This window comes from Camelus dromedarius, chromosome 17, assembly GCF_036321535.1.
Source record: "Camelus dromedarius isolate mCamDro1 chromosome 17, mCamDro1.pat, whole genome shotgun sequence".
In the NCBI taxonomy this organism is placed as follows: domain Eukaryota; kingdom Metazoa; phylum Chordata; class Mammalia; order Artiodactyla; family Camelidae; genus Camelus; species Camelus dromedarius.
The window spans coordinates 25899374-25914287 of NC_087452.1; the positions used below are offsets into that span (position 1 = coordinate 25899374).

Here is a 14914-nt window from a genome sequence, read left to right on the forward strand (position 1 = left end):
AGAACAGAAGAGGCAGGACCTGTGAAAATGTTGTCAAGGTACTAAAGCTCAGAGAGATTCTATACTAGGAGAAAAAATAATGGAAAGGTCCTTTAAAGCCTAAATTTGCTCAAGCAGGTGAGCCAGGAAGGGGTGGATCTGCTGCTTGGTGCAAGTTACATAACATTTATACATTTGGGGGGGAAAAAAAGACTTGGCACTGAACAACTTGGCTGATCTCTATTATCTTGGGTATGGCTTTGCACTAGGAAGACATGAGATAGAAATGGGACTTAGGCGATCACACCCCTGCTTTAAGTGAATTGCAGTCTCCAGGCAAAGGCACATCCCGTCCCACAATGGATGTTAGTCCAAAAGGACTTGTGATGAAAGACATTACCGAGAAATCACGATACCTGGGAGAGGCATCAGGAAGCCACAGCAAAGAGGTGTCCTTATATCTGGAACTGGGGGAGGCAGAGTGGCCTCCTGAGGGCCAGTGCCGTTTGATGGTGAGGAGCAAATGCTCTGGCATCTGCTGACAGACTCAGGTTTACATTTCAGCTCATGGTCACTCCCTGCAGCAGCTTGGCTAAGTTGCTTAACCTCTTTGGAATGTTTTGTTACCTGAAAGAAGTCACTTAATCTCTGTGGTCTATCTTGTCACCCGGAAATGGTGATGCATTTATTAACTACCTCTAGGCAGTATTGTGAGGATTCATTGAAATAACACTACAAATCAGCCCAGGGACTAGCATTCAATAAATACTAACAACATCACTCCTATTGAGGATGGTGATGATGATGATAAAATAATAATAATAATAATAATAATAATAATAATAATAATAATAATAATAATAATAATAATAATTGTAGAAACTGGTAGGCTCAGGAACCTTTAACCAGTATTTCCTCAAAATTGATTTCCTCCCTCCTCTGCAACTGCGGCCACTGATTTCCTTGCAAAATGCCTTTTCCTTGGAAAATTTGTGCTTATGTATCTCCCTTTCTCCTTCTACTCTCTCTTAAATCCACCAGTTTTTTTTTTTAAGGAGTTTTATTGAAATATAATTCATATACCATAAAATTCACTCTTTTTAAAGTGTACGATTCCATGTTTTCCTAGTAAACTTACAAAGTTGTACAACTACCCATCATGACTCTCATTTTAGAATATATTCATCATCCTGGAGAGAAATGTAACCCCCGGTGGGCAGTCACCCCCCACTGCACCCGGACAACTGCTAGTTTACCTTCTACCTCTATGAAGTCGCCTGTTCTGGGCACTTCGTAGAGATGGAGTGAGACAGTATCGGCCCTTTCGTGTCTGGCTTCTTTCACTTAGCATGATTCGCTTAGCGCAGTTCTTTCACTTCGCAGTACTTCATTCCTTTCTGTGGCCAAATCATATTCCATTGTCTGGCTATACCACGTTTTCTGTATACATTCATTCCTTGGTGGGCATTTGAATTGTTTTCCCCCTTTAAGCTATTATGAATAATACTTCTGTAAAGACTCATGTACGAGTTTTTGTGTGTTCATGTTTTCATATCCCTTGGGTCCATACTTAGAAGTATAATCCTGGGTCACTCTGTGTTGAACTTTTTGAGGACATTCCAAACTATTTTCCAAAACGGCGCCTTTTTCCATTCCCATCGACAGGGTATGAAGGCTCCATCTCTCCATATTCTCACCAACACTTATTATTTTGTTTATATTGCTCTCCTATCAAATGCTCAGAGATAGCTCAGTGTGGTTTTTATTTTCATTTTACTAATGACGGATGAGGTTGAACATCTTGTCATGTGCTTTTTAGTTAAGTTTTATCCTCCCGATTTCAGCGCAACCAATTCAAGCTTTCAACAGCGCAAACACTGTTGATGACACCCTCCTTCTTGAAATTCCTTCTTCCATCAGCTTTAGAACCTACCTTCTCTTGTTTTTGCCCCCTTCTCTGCTATATCCTTAAACTGAGTCCTGCTATGTCTCTTATCAAACTTCAAACGTTGAAGTATCCCATTTCTGCATTTTCAGCTCTGCCCATTAGTTTTTGTTTTTGTTTTTTTCATGATATTTATTGCCACCAGAAATTAAATTGAATATTTATTGGCTGGTTTATTTTCTGCATCACCCATTCCAGCGTAGCTCTGTGGAGGCAGGGACTTTTGTCTTGTTCATTACTATATCCTTGGTTTCCAGAACAGCACCTAGTTATAAATATTTTTGCATGAATAAATGTAAGTATTAGAACAATGTGAATAGATGTTATATGAATGAAGAGCAGAGATTTCCATAATTGAATAAGCTTCTGGATTGCTGACTGAACAAAGTTAACTGTGTGTCTTTCAGATGGTGAAATTTTCATTGGCCGTGAACATTTTTTTGGTGTGTAGTGTATCATGGATTTTTTTTTTAAGTGCTCTTCCAACTCAAGCAGCTACACTCCTTGAAACCCCAGCAAAATTTATACCCTAGCAAAAAAAAAATAAACCCTAACAAAATTTAGAGATTTTGTTAGCACTTGGAAAAGTAAACTGTGATCACCAAAGCTCAGTATGAATTCACTATGAACAAATTATGTCAAATTATCCTTGAGTGTGCTGTTCATGGAGTTTTTATCAGAATGCCATTCTGTTGGAAGGCCTTGGCTGTGGTAGTCCTTGACAACAGCAGGGTTTTGAGCTGGCTTTATCATATGATTTCCCGTTTCTGAGAAGCTGAGTGAGTTGTCAGGATCTTGTGATCAGTCTGTAACTTAAGAATTTATGTCAAGATATCAGGCTGGGTTGAGATCTATGCCCTTGGGGAAAATCACCTATACAGTGAGCTATTTGCTGTCATCCATGTCACGGTGAATTTAAAGTGGTTACCAATGATCAAGAGTGGCGTTTCCAGGACGGGGTGGTAACAGAGTCTGTAGAGAGAGCCCTGAACACTAAACCCAGGAGAGGAAGGTAAAGAAAAAGAGGGGTGGGGTGAGTTGACCCAGGAGGTCCCCCTAATGTGAGTTCACAGCTACCTGTATGTCATAAGTGGCAAGAACGGCCATATTCCTAAGGACCAGGCTCAAAGGGTGACCAGACAGCAGAAGCCAGGAAAGCATTTAGTCGTGGGTCTCCCGTGATGCAGTAGATCTGGCAAAGCAGTGGGTGACCTTGGTGGTGGCATTAGCACATTTTCAGAAGAGGTCTGGAGCCAGGTGGATAGTCTGGACTACTGTTTCTCAAAGTATGGCCCTGGAGCAGCAACATTGGCGTCCCCAGGAGTTTGTTAGAAATACAAATTTGGGGAGCCCGGTGATCTGTTTTTCACCAAGCCCTGAGCTGACACTCAGATTTGAGCCACTAATCAGAGTGACAGAAATAAGCTTTAGCAACAGAGTAACTATAACCATGTCCCATTCAAGGAGCTTCTGAAATACCTTCCCTACTGGTGTGGGAAGCCACCACTGAACGTGATCCCTACTTGGTCTGCAACTTGGTCTGCCTGTTAAAAAAATAATAATAAACATAAATGAAAAATCAGAGTAATGCTACTGCAGTTACATGTGTTAAGTACCATGTCCTCAGCAGCGTGCTTAGCAGATTTGATCCTAAAAGCTCCGTGGGGCTGAAACGGTGGCAATCCGCATTAGAGATGAAGATACTGACATCTAGGCCTATGAGGCAAGGCCACACAGCTAGTAAGTGGGGGTCCAGGACTTGCATTAGGTGGTTTGGCTACAGAACACTGGTCTGGGATACCTGGTTACTAGAAAGTACAAGGGAGATGATGGATGGATGGTTGGGTAGAAGGGAGGGAGGAGAGGAGGAAAGAAGGCGAAGAGGAGGAAAGGAGGAGAGAAAGGAGGGGAAGGGTAGCTGCAGGTTTGGGGAATAAGGACCGAGTGACACTTCCTTCTTAAGGTGGCCTGTTTCCTTGTACCGCGGCGTTTTCCCATCTTGGTAAGTCAGCCAGTCCGTGTGCATCCGTCAGCTTCAGCCTGGACCCAGCCTGCACTGCTTCCTTCTAAGAATTTGGTTTCACGGGTGGTTTGTGATGTATTTTTCCCGTTGGTTTTTCCTCCCTGTCTCCCACTGCTCACATAGCCTTTGTGATTTAGATGAGCGCTCTTCCCAGTTGCTGAGGGATCCATGCCTGGCTCCGTCATGGACTGGAGAATATTCTGGGAAACCATGTTGTTCTTTGGGGACCCTGTGCTCAGGGGCTGATGCGAAGCTCCTCTCTGCTTCGTTCACCTTGGACCTCCTTGTTCCCAGCCTCTGCTTTAACAGCATATCATTTTCCCCTCCTCGCGTAGCAAAGCCCCAGGGACACTTAATCTCGTGTTCTCCTGAGGCTCTTTGGAGGCCTGGAGCCTGATCACTGTAATCAAGAAGGGGTGGGTGTGATGAGAGGCTGGGTTTGATTCTTCACCTACGGTTCCTCATTTAGGCTTTTTGCTTTTGCATTCCTCCCCAAGGTTTGTAATGACGCGGGACGCAGCTCAAGGGCAGGAATGAGGTTTAACTTCAGCTGAGGTACAATAGAGGCTATTTGGCAAGTAAAACTTTCAAATGGCAGTTTAGCCTTGAAGGATATATGGAATTAGATATGCCGCGTGCCTTGATTCATGATCTCTGCATAATCGCATTGCTATGTAGATTACCTTGGCACTTTAGTAGACTGGAGAAATGGGCCGTTTAAAAGATTAACTTCCCCGAATCAGTGTTATGTGCTGCTGAAGAATGTGGGGGTAAGAGCCAGATGGGCTGGCTACCTGGGCTGACCCTACCTACTACTTCCTGTGGGGTCTTGACCTCTCTGAGTGTAGATTTCCTCATCTGTAAAGTGTAAATCATAGTAGTACCTGCATCACGGAATAATTCAGAGCATTAAATGAGATAAATGCCAATCACAGAGCTTTCTTATCATAGAAATTAAATGCTTAATAAGTGAGAACTATTTATATTACTATTATAAAATTATTATTTGAAGCGCCTTTTCTGTAGGTCCATACTCCTTTCTACTCTCAGTCATCTGCTTTTTTATGCACTCTCCGTTAGCCAATTCTTATTTCTCGTCGGCTTCACAGTCGCTGTGGTCACCTTTTAAGACATGCTGTCATTTCAGAGCACTGGCTAAATACAACCAAGATTGGCAACTCTGAATAATTCCACAGAGCCCCTAAAACACTCTGGCATTTCACTCAGACTCTCATATATGCCACCATGTTGTTCTCTCTTGTTTTCTGCCTCTGTATTCTCTGCATATTTCAGACATGGTTACTGAAGGTGGTCATCATCTTCCTCTGAAAAATAATCCAGCAGGAACCAATGAGGAGTAATTGGGCTTCAGGAGAGCATCACTGTCAAGTCTAGAAATCTGTGGGGGAGATAATCACATTTCATTTTTTTTCTTTCTTGTACATTTTCAGCATGTTCACATCCACGTTCTTCCGAGGAAGGCTGGAGACTTTCACAGGAATGACAGCATCTATGATGAGGTAGGTCTGCTCTCTCTGGTCTTATTGTTTGATCACAGGGCCTGTCACTGTGATGAAGTCAACCTAATGAACCAGGTATCACCCTGGATCTATGGTCTTAAAAGGGATTCCTCCCAGTAAGATTTGGGAAGTGGCGGCAGAGGCCCAGGAGCCGAGAGTGACTGTTTCAGGAATAGAAGGCAAGTGGATTATAATTTTCTTTCTCAGATGAAATCTGGCAGAAACCAAGTGTCCTTGTAATTTCTGTCCTGTCATTGACCACGGCACTAAACATTTGCATGGAGAATACAGCCCGGAGGCTTCATAGGAGATAATCTGTAGTGCCGTCAATGGAAATCAAGCAGATGGATACATGGTATTTTTGGTCAAATACTACATTTAATTTTAAAAACACTATGGAACTCAGTTTGTCTTCTCTAACAGCATTTATTCAGAGTGGAACTTGGACTGATGGTCAGCAATAGCTAGGCTGGTTTCGATGATAAGTGTGTAACCATAAGTATTTAACAGTTAATGTGAGTCTAGATACGTCCATTGAAAGATATATGTGAAACCACTATAAAGATGAACAGCAGGAGCCAGGGGTCTGGTCCCGGAGCCTGGTTTACATGAGAACCTTCAGATGTCTGTCTGCGCTACGTGGGGCGTATCCCATGTTGTTTGTGGCTATGCTGATGTCACCTGTAAGAAGATCATTTTGGTTTGACTACTTAGACTAGCCAGGGAAGGGGAAATGTGCTTCCCATGTATAAGAGCTGATGGGATGGCAGTGGTGCCCGGGAGTGCTTGCTTGGAAAAGGCTTTGAGGCTGTTTCTGGATGCAACAAGGAGAAGTGCTGTGATTGATTAGCCATGTCTGCCATGAGTATCACATAGGAGAGAGGAGCCATTTTAGCCGTCTGTTGGACACTCCTGTCCTAACCCTTAGAGAACGATGTTTAAGGTACATCTTACAATTTTGGTTCTTTGTCACATGGCTCTACCCCTGGGATATTCCGACTTGGTTTTCAGCAGTCCGATAGAACACTATTTTTTAAATATACTTACAAGGTTTTTTAATGCATCTTTGTAGTATTTATAGTTTCTTTGCAGTAACTGGGTGTTAAAATGGCTACCCAGACCCTGAAAATAAAGAATGAGAGGTCAAAAGTTAATAATGAGATGTATAATTAATTTTTCTGGGACTCACTGGACCCTTTGAGGTGACTAGTGATCATGCCTTTGGGACATAACTCCCTATCTTATGCAGCCTTGGTTTTCCAAGGACTGCAGTAGACCTGTGTAGGGTAAATAGGCTCTAATCACTGATCCCTAAGTGCTGGTCTGGGACCAACTGCCGCAAATCTCAATTCCCATGAGGTCCTATCCCTGGAGATACTGGTCCAGTATATTAGAGGGGTACGTAGGAATCAGTAGCTCATATGAGCACAAGAAAGTCCCCAGGAAATTCTGATGCATGGCTAGATTTGGAAAGAGGCTTTCTCCCAAATTTGTGCTCTCTGAAAACTGTATCCTGTAATACTTTATTTTGAGCTTAATTTTCATTGGATGTGGAATGTAGTTTGGGGTTAGGAAGAGCTTAGTTCGAGTTGGAAGAAAATCAGAATTATGGAGTAATTATAAAGATGCATTTTTAAAAAATACAAGTACTGATCTTATTAGCATAAACTAAGGTTAATAAATTGTTGCCAAGTACAGGCTATTTTAATGAATAAATTAGCACATGATTTATATACAAGTGAATACTGCTAAAGTGGTATTAGAAGTGCTTGAAAACACTGTTTTCTTAGGCTGAACTGTCACCTTGGAATCTTGTTTATATGCCAAATGTGCTTGTGACAGAAGCTGCCGGGCTGCACTTCAGCCCAGTTGGAGACCCGATGTCTAAGGTGGAGGCCGGCGTGTCGCGTTTCTCTCCTCCTTACTCGTTTGCCCTCGTGTGCAAACTCTCCCAGTGTCTCGAGCCCCACAAGTGAAGCAACACATGTTCCTACCTCCCCTCTATTTGGAGAAGCATCTCAGGAGAAGTAATTACTAAAAGTTTCTGTTGTTGTTGTTCCCCTATCAATTGCTAAGTCGTAAGTACCCACTAAGGGAGATTGTGGCGCCAGACTGTGAAGAGATTGAACTTTGGGGTCAGGCAGAATTAGGTTCACACCCCAGTGGCACCTACTAATTGTGTGACACTGGTCAAGTCATTTAAATTCTAGCTTTTAACACCCTTTTCTTTAAAATGGAGACAATATATAATATATACACATCAAAAGATGGTTGCCTGTAATCTATGACATACTGTTCATGAAAAGCCTCCTGTAGGGATTGGTACATGCTAGGTGTTTATTAATAAGTAACTGTATCTGTTCTTAGTACCATTATTAGTTTTGTTTAAAAAAAAAAACAGAAACCAGCAATGGTGGGTAGATGGAGAACCTGGACTCAAAGCCAGGTCATTGGATGCCCCCATCTAGCATTCTTTTCAAGGGGCAGGTTTCCAATTTTCCCTCTGTCTTGAACCACTCATTCTGAGATTCATCTTCCTCTTTGTACAAAAATACTTCCCCAGTTTGAGGACGTAATAAGATAATGTTTAGGAGGTAGCATGAGAAGCATGAAGCATGGTACTGGCATTATTGGTGCAAGACGGAATGTACATTAGACGGATCGATCTTAATTTGAAATGACGGCATGATGAGGGGGGTGTTCTTTATACTGACGGGAGGACTCACTCTAGATGGTGCATCTCTCCATGAAATACAGCCAACAGAAGGCCTTGGAGGGTGGGGCGTGGGAGCAGGGACAGCAGGAGGCTGAGCTCCATAAAATGTAATTGTATTCCTACTGCTGCCGAAATAGAAAATGATGCCTAGAGAACGTCTAGATTATAAATTGGCTAGGAATGTTGTGTTCTCCCTGGGCACTGTTTGCAGAGGGATGGTGACAAACCGGAGAAGGTTCACGGAAAGGTGATTGAGATGACAGAGGCTGGAAATGGTTACCTGGGGAGTCACTGAAGGTGAAGTTGTTCTGTTTTAAGAAGGGAAGGCTTGTAGAGGGAAGACAGTGACGGGGGTCTCTGTTTCTAAATACCTGAAGGGCTGGCAGGTAGAAAAAGTATTACATATGTTCTGTGTGCTGCAGAGGGCAGATTTGGGACTGCAAGGCATCAAGGAGGCAGATATCAATTCGACATAACAACAGGTCAAAACGATAGAAAGTTCTGAACACGCAGAGTGCCTTGCAAGGGGGTGAGCTTCTCATCCTGGGATCTATGCGAGCAGTGTGGATGGCTAGGATTCTTCAGGAGGACTTGTACGTTCAGTTCTTGGATGGACCACATACTTCCGTGATTCCTGTCTTTACTTATCTGGCCATCTGATGATTACCTCTCTTTTTAGATTATGCAAGTTGTGTAACAAATAGTATAGGGTTTTTGTTGTTGTGGATATTAGAGCATTTGGATCATTGCTTAGTAAAACACATTCTTTCTTGTTCAGTTCATGGAAATGTATTAACTCTTCCTTGAATTATATGAGACCACGCTGTAATGAATTTTGCTCATTCCCAGCCTACTTCCTGCTTTTCCTCAAGCTGGCTGTTGCATACTGTTGTTCCACGGGCTTCGCTTACCTCCTCACACGTGTTTTATTTTGCTTGCGAAGTATTATTTAAAGACATGCTTTGTTTTGCCTGCAAAGTATTTTTTAATGAATCTGGATGCTTTTAGGCCTGTCACTCATTCTCCGGGTCACTATCACTCCCTGCCCTTACCTGGATTGCCTCGCTGGTTTATAACACCTGCCTGACCCCTGAAGACATTTAAGTTTGAGATTCCTGCGTATTTCACGGGCTACTCCTCTTCTCTCTACAAGTCATACATTACTAGTCCCCAGGACCCTCTGTCTCGTCTGTGTGCTGCTAATCTGTAACATCCATCCCACCTCCTTGCTTACTTGTTGACAATGCTCTGGCCTTGGGTGAGTGCTTTAACTTCAGTAGTGAGTCTGCCCACCTCCCCTGCTCCTGTTAGTCTCATTCTCTCTCTCTCTCTCTCTGCTTGCTTTTGTCAAGTACCTAATTCTTGTTCCCACCTCAGGGACTTTGCACATGTCGTCGTCTTTGCCTGTAACTTCTTCCATCTTCTCTTGCCCTTCATATGGCTTCACATCTTCTTCCAAATCTCAGTCCGTGTATTATCTCCTCAAAGAGTCCTTTTCACCGATTTCCCACCTCCCCACTCCGTCTAATGTAACTAATCTTCTATCCACTCCATGGGAAGACTGTCCTATTTCCATGTTTATTTCCTTTTGTAACATTTATCACACTTGAAATCATTTATTAGTTCATTATTCAGTGCCTGCATCTCCAACTACACTGCAGAGCCATGAGGACAGGGACCTAATCTGGTATAGGAATAGTAAATAAATACCTGTCAAATGAATGAATACATGAAAAAACAGGACATTGAAATAGAGGAACTTGACATTCCCCTACTGATCCTTATATAATTTAAAAGGAGGGGTGGGGAGAGTATAGCTCAAGCAGTAGAGCACGTGCTTAGCATTCATGAGGTCCTGGGTTCAATCCCTAGTACCTCCTCCAAATATAAATAAATAGACCCAATTACCTCCCCCTCATTAAAAAAGAAAAGGAGAGAACATCTTGGTTTGCAGAAAGTCACTTTATTTACTCATACCTACACTGGTGACATTCTGACATGGTGAGATCAGCCATCCGAGGTTAATTTAATGCAGCACTGATGGAATGAAGTCTGTTGGTCAGAAATCAGTGTACAAACAGCTGCAAATCATGGCATATCATAAGGGCTTGCTGAAGTAATTATAAACCTTGTCTGATTGCTAAGCAAGTCTGGTAGGCATGTGTGAAAGCTGATAAGCAACTTGCCTCCCCCCAAACCTAGACTTGCGTGTCGGGAACAGATACAGGTGTGGAATTTACTGAAAGCAGGCTGAGAGTCTCTCTCCCTTTCTTTCCAGGCTTGATTATCATTTCTGATTGTATCTTTATCTGCTCTTCCTCCAGCTCTCTGTCCTGAATTTGTCTTTTTGCATTTTGTTCATAATTTGTCTTCCTCACTTCAGAGGATGAGTCTCTGTCCTCTCCCTCAAAACTCGGTTCAAACTTCATCCTTTCCAAGGCAGAATCTCTTATAAAGCTCTTTCTTTGTGGTTCTCTGTGCAGATCTTATTTATCTGGTGCTCTTAAACCCTTTCTATATCTATGTTATTTCAGTTTCCATGAATTATATGAGGCCTTCTCTGAACTCCATTATCGTGACGAGTTGATGAACATGATGATAATGACATAAATGGGTCCTTGGATAAGGGAGCATGTATAGCTAATGTGGGGGATGGAAACAACCATTGCCTAATGCCATGGTACATGATCTCATTAATTCAGTAAGGCTTACCCTAGCAGTGTCCCAAATAAGCAACGCTCATAACTGCATTGGACAATTCATTCAACGTTTATGGGTGACATTGAAGAGTTGTGATTGTGCACTGTATAAAACCCATTACTGATGAAGGAAGTGACTATTATTAAAGCAAATGGGAATAGCAATCAGAAACTGGACAAACTCAACCATGAATTTCATAGAGCAACTGTGGGTTCAAGCATATCATGGGAAGCAATTGCTTGGCTTAACAAAATGCATGAACAAAATCAATTTGCTAAAATGCAGGTCATTTGGCCCTCAGGGCCGGAGAGAACGATTATATTGCTGATAATATTTATTGTTGAACTTGGGTCTCTTTCACACACCATTTGACAATGGGCTCAAAGTCCACGGGTCCCCAGTTGACTCTGCAAAAGGGAAGGAATGTTTCACTGAGACAGTTAATTAGCCTTTTTTTTTTCCCTCTGAGTTCAATGATGTCCGCATACTAAGGGACGAGTTTTCTAGTGTTTGAGAATTTCGGATTGAAAACTATTAACTCTTGTGAAGAATAAAGTTAAGAACCCCTTTGGTTCTTCTTAAACTCATGAGAACTTTTAACTCAAAGAAGCTGGATGTGATATAACTAACAAATATATAGTAATGGTAATTTTTCTTATAGTAGTGATAATTTAATGATCTCTAACCTCAAATTCTCCCTGAATGAATCTCTCAGTGCTCTGTGGATACCTATTTTAATGACAAGAGAACTTGGTAGACATCTGGTTTACCCTCACCTAGATCAGATTCTTACTGAATTAAATCTCTGTGTCCTTTGGAAAAGAGAAACATAAAAACTACCAGAGAAACATTTATCTGCTTAAAAAAATTATTCCCACCCCTTTTTCTTAGTAAAGATAAGAATTCAGGGAAGGCATAATTCAGATTAGTCACCTTTGATGGAGTCTGTCATGAGGAATGTTGAGAAGCATGAAGAGCTATAAATGGTGGTGATGGTGGGCTGGGGGCCTCCCGAGAAAATCATGAAGTCTTTGGACTCTTAAGAGGACAAAAGGAATGAGAGAGGGCAGAAGAGTAGCAAGATGATGGAGCACAGGGATCTATAGGATAAGCCTCAAGCCAAAGGATGCGGCCTTTATGGTTTTTCCCAGGATCAGCTTCGAGAACTGCCACCCTGTCTGTTTTCCCAGAGCTGCTGTTCTCTCTCATTTGAATGTGCTCAGCTACACAGTGGGGAGGAATAAGCAAGAAGAAGTTAACAACATGCCAGTCTATCCCTAAAACCACTCCATCAAAGTGCTCCATGTGGTCCTTCTTCATTATTTTCTAAATAAGGCTTTGTTGTGTGCCCTCCACAGAGAATTCTCTCTCGAAACAGACATGTTCCAGCAGAGATCTGTAGGATGCTTGCTAGTTAAGATGGAGAATATTTGCTCCAAGAAGTCCTTCTTGCCAGGGTGTCTATCTGTCCCCTGCCTGCTTCTCACAGTGCTGTTTTCAGTCACTGATAATTGTGTCAAACCTCAGTTAACATCAGTACTTGAAGACTGCGCCGCTTGTGTGTTTTTCAAAGTCTTAATTAGGTTTATCATCAAGGTTCTTGGCATAGCTATCAATGAAAAGTCACTGGAGAAGAGTGTCCAGAAAGTTTTGATAACTTTGGAGCCTATGATCCACTATCGAGATCTCACATAAGAATTTTTTTATAAATCAGTTTACTTAGAGAATTGAGAGTGTGGGTAATAGAGACGGAAACAAAGTTGCAGGAGGAATAAGTTATGAGCAGAAATGGATAAATGCAATAAGAAAAAAAGAGATATGAATTAAGCACTGACATTTTTGTATCAGTATAAATTATAATGGCCTCAAAGAGAAAAGCTCCCAAACATTTGACTTGATCTCTCTTTTAAAGAAGAGAAGCAAAATAAGTAAGAATTAGAGGGGAAAGGAAGATAAAAATTAATTCAATGTTAAAGCCCAAAGCATTTTTTTTTAACAGAGTGATTCAGATTTGTTTTTTTTTTTAACATTTTTTATTGATTTATAATCATTTTACAATGTTGTGTCAAATTCCAGTGTTCAGCACAATTTTTCAGTTATTCATGGACATATACACACTCATTGTCACATTTTTTTCTCTGTGAGTTATCATAACATTTTGTGTATATTTCCCTGTGCTATACAGTGTAGTCTATTCTACAATTTTGAAATCCCGGTCTATCCCTTCCCACCCTCCACCCCCCTGGCAACCACAAGTCTGTATTCTCTGTCTATGAGTCTATTTCTGTCCTGTATTTACGCTTTGTTTTTGTTTGTTTGTTTTTGTTTTTGTTTTTTAGATTCCACATATGAGTGATCTCATATGGTATTTTTCTTTCTCTTTCTGGCTTACTTCACTTAGAATGACATTCTCCAGGAGCATCCATGTTGCTGCAAATGGCATTATGTTGTCCGTTTTTATGGCTGAGTAGTACTCCATTGTATAAATATACCACATCTTCTTTATCCAGTCACCTGTTGATGGACATTTAGGCTGTTTCCATGTTTTGGCTATTGTAAATAGTGCTGCTATGAACATTGGGGTGCAGGTGTCATCCTGAAGTAGGGTTCCTTCTGGATACAAGCCCAGGAGCGGGATTCCTGGGTCATATGGTAAGTCTATTCATAGTCTTTTGAGGAATCTCCACACTGTTTTCCACAGTGGCTGCACCAAACTGCATTCCCACCAGCAGTGTAGCCGGGTTCCCCTTTCTCCACAGCCTCTCCAGCATTTGTCATTTGTGGATTTTTGAATGACGGCCATTCTGACTGGTGTGAGGTGATACCTCATTGTAGTTTTGATTTGCATTTCTCTGATAATTAGTGAAAAGCCCAAAGCATTTAAAATCACTTTTGCTTTTCAATTATCATCTGTCCTATGTTAGACAAAACAATGATAATATTATTTCAAATAACCTTTATAAGTTAATCCCCTTACCCCTTAGGTTGGAGCAGGACTTGTTCTTTGAAACTATCATGGGTCATGTGTGAGCAGAGAAGAGGAATAGGGCTCCGAGTTGCGCGCTTCAAAGAAGGCACAGAGAGCCCTGGAAATACAGCCTGGCATTTGGAATCCCAGCTTGGATACCCACAATGTGGGCATCCTTCTTGTCACCATCAGGTGATGTCCATCATCAGTGTTCCCAGTCTGTACTTTGCACATTGTGTTCTAAAGCAGCACTGCCCAGCAGAAATACAATGTGAATTACATATGTAATTTGAAGTGTTTTAGTGGCTACGTTAAAATGAGAGAAAAGAAATAGGTGACATTAACTATAATGGTACAATTTTTAACCCATTACAACCCAAATAGTATCATTTCAACATGTAACTAATATAAGCCATTATTAATGAGATAGTCACATCCTCTTTTTGTATAAATTCTTTAAGTACCGTGTGTATTTTACATTTCCAGCACATCTCAACCTAAGACTAGCTGCATGTGGCTAGTGCCTACCAAAATGGATGGTGTGGTTCCAGAATTTATTAAACCCAGTTAGCTTCATTAGTTTTCATAAAGTGTAATTTGATGTAAAACCTCTCAGTTTTTTTTCACCCTGACCCTCCAAATCCAGGGGATACTAATTTATTTTTCCTGGTCCTGAAAATCATAACACAGGAATTGCATAATCAAACAATTGAGTTAGGTTCCATCATCCTTGATCAAGACTTTGTTGAAGCTTTAAAGATGAAATGACCTCAAAGATGGCCAAATGGATCCCTCTACACAGAATTTACTTTTTAAAAAAATCTTTTGGCTACTGATTTCACCAGGGATGCTCCCATGGTAATCCATGAATTTTGGAGGACAGATAAGCCACCATACTATTTTGATCATTGTTTCTGAAGACTATAGCTTTTCTGTGGGTGACCCAATCAAACATTATTCAGGTTCTTGTTCCACTTTTGCAAAGAAACACATTAAATGTCCTTTTGAGGTATTATCATCTTGGGGTTAAGACTGAGGCTCTCGGGGGAAGATTATAGCTCAT

General features: G+C 41.4%; 1 protein-coding gene across 8 annotated transcripts in view; it reads left to right on the plus strand.

Annotated features, from left to right (window-relative positions):
• FHIT (fragile histidine triad diadenosine triphosphatase) overlaps positions 1–14914 on the plus strand; it is a 1253474-nt gene that overhangs the window by 1087736 nt on the left and 150824 nt on the right. For all 8 annotated transcript variants that reach the window (XM_031470657.2, XM_064496362.1, XM_010980945.3 and 5 more), the window contains one exon: positions 5399–5467. In XM_031470657.2, the coding sequence (XP_031326517.1) occupies positions 5399–5467 (69 nt within the window). The remainder of the gene's footprint in view (positions 1–5398; positions 5468–14914) is intronic.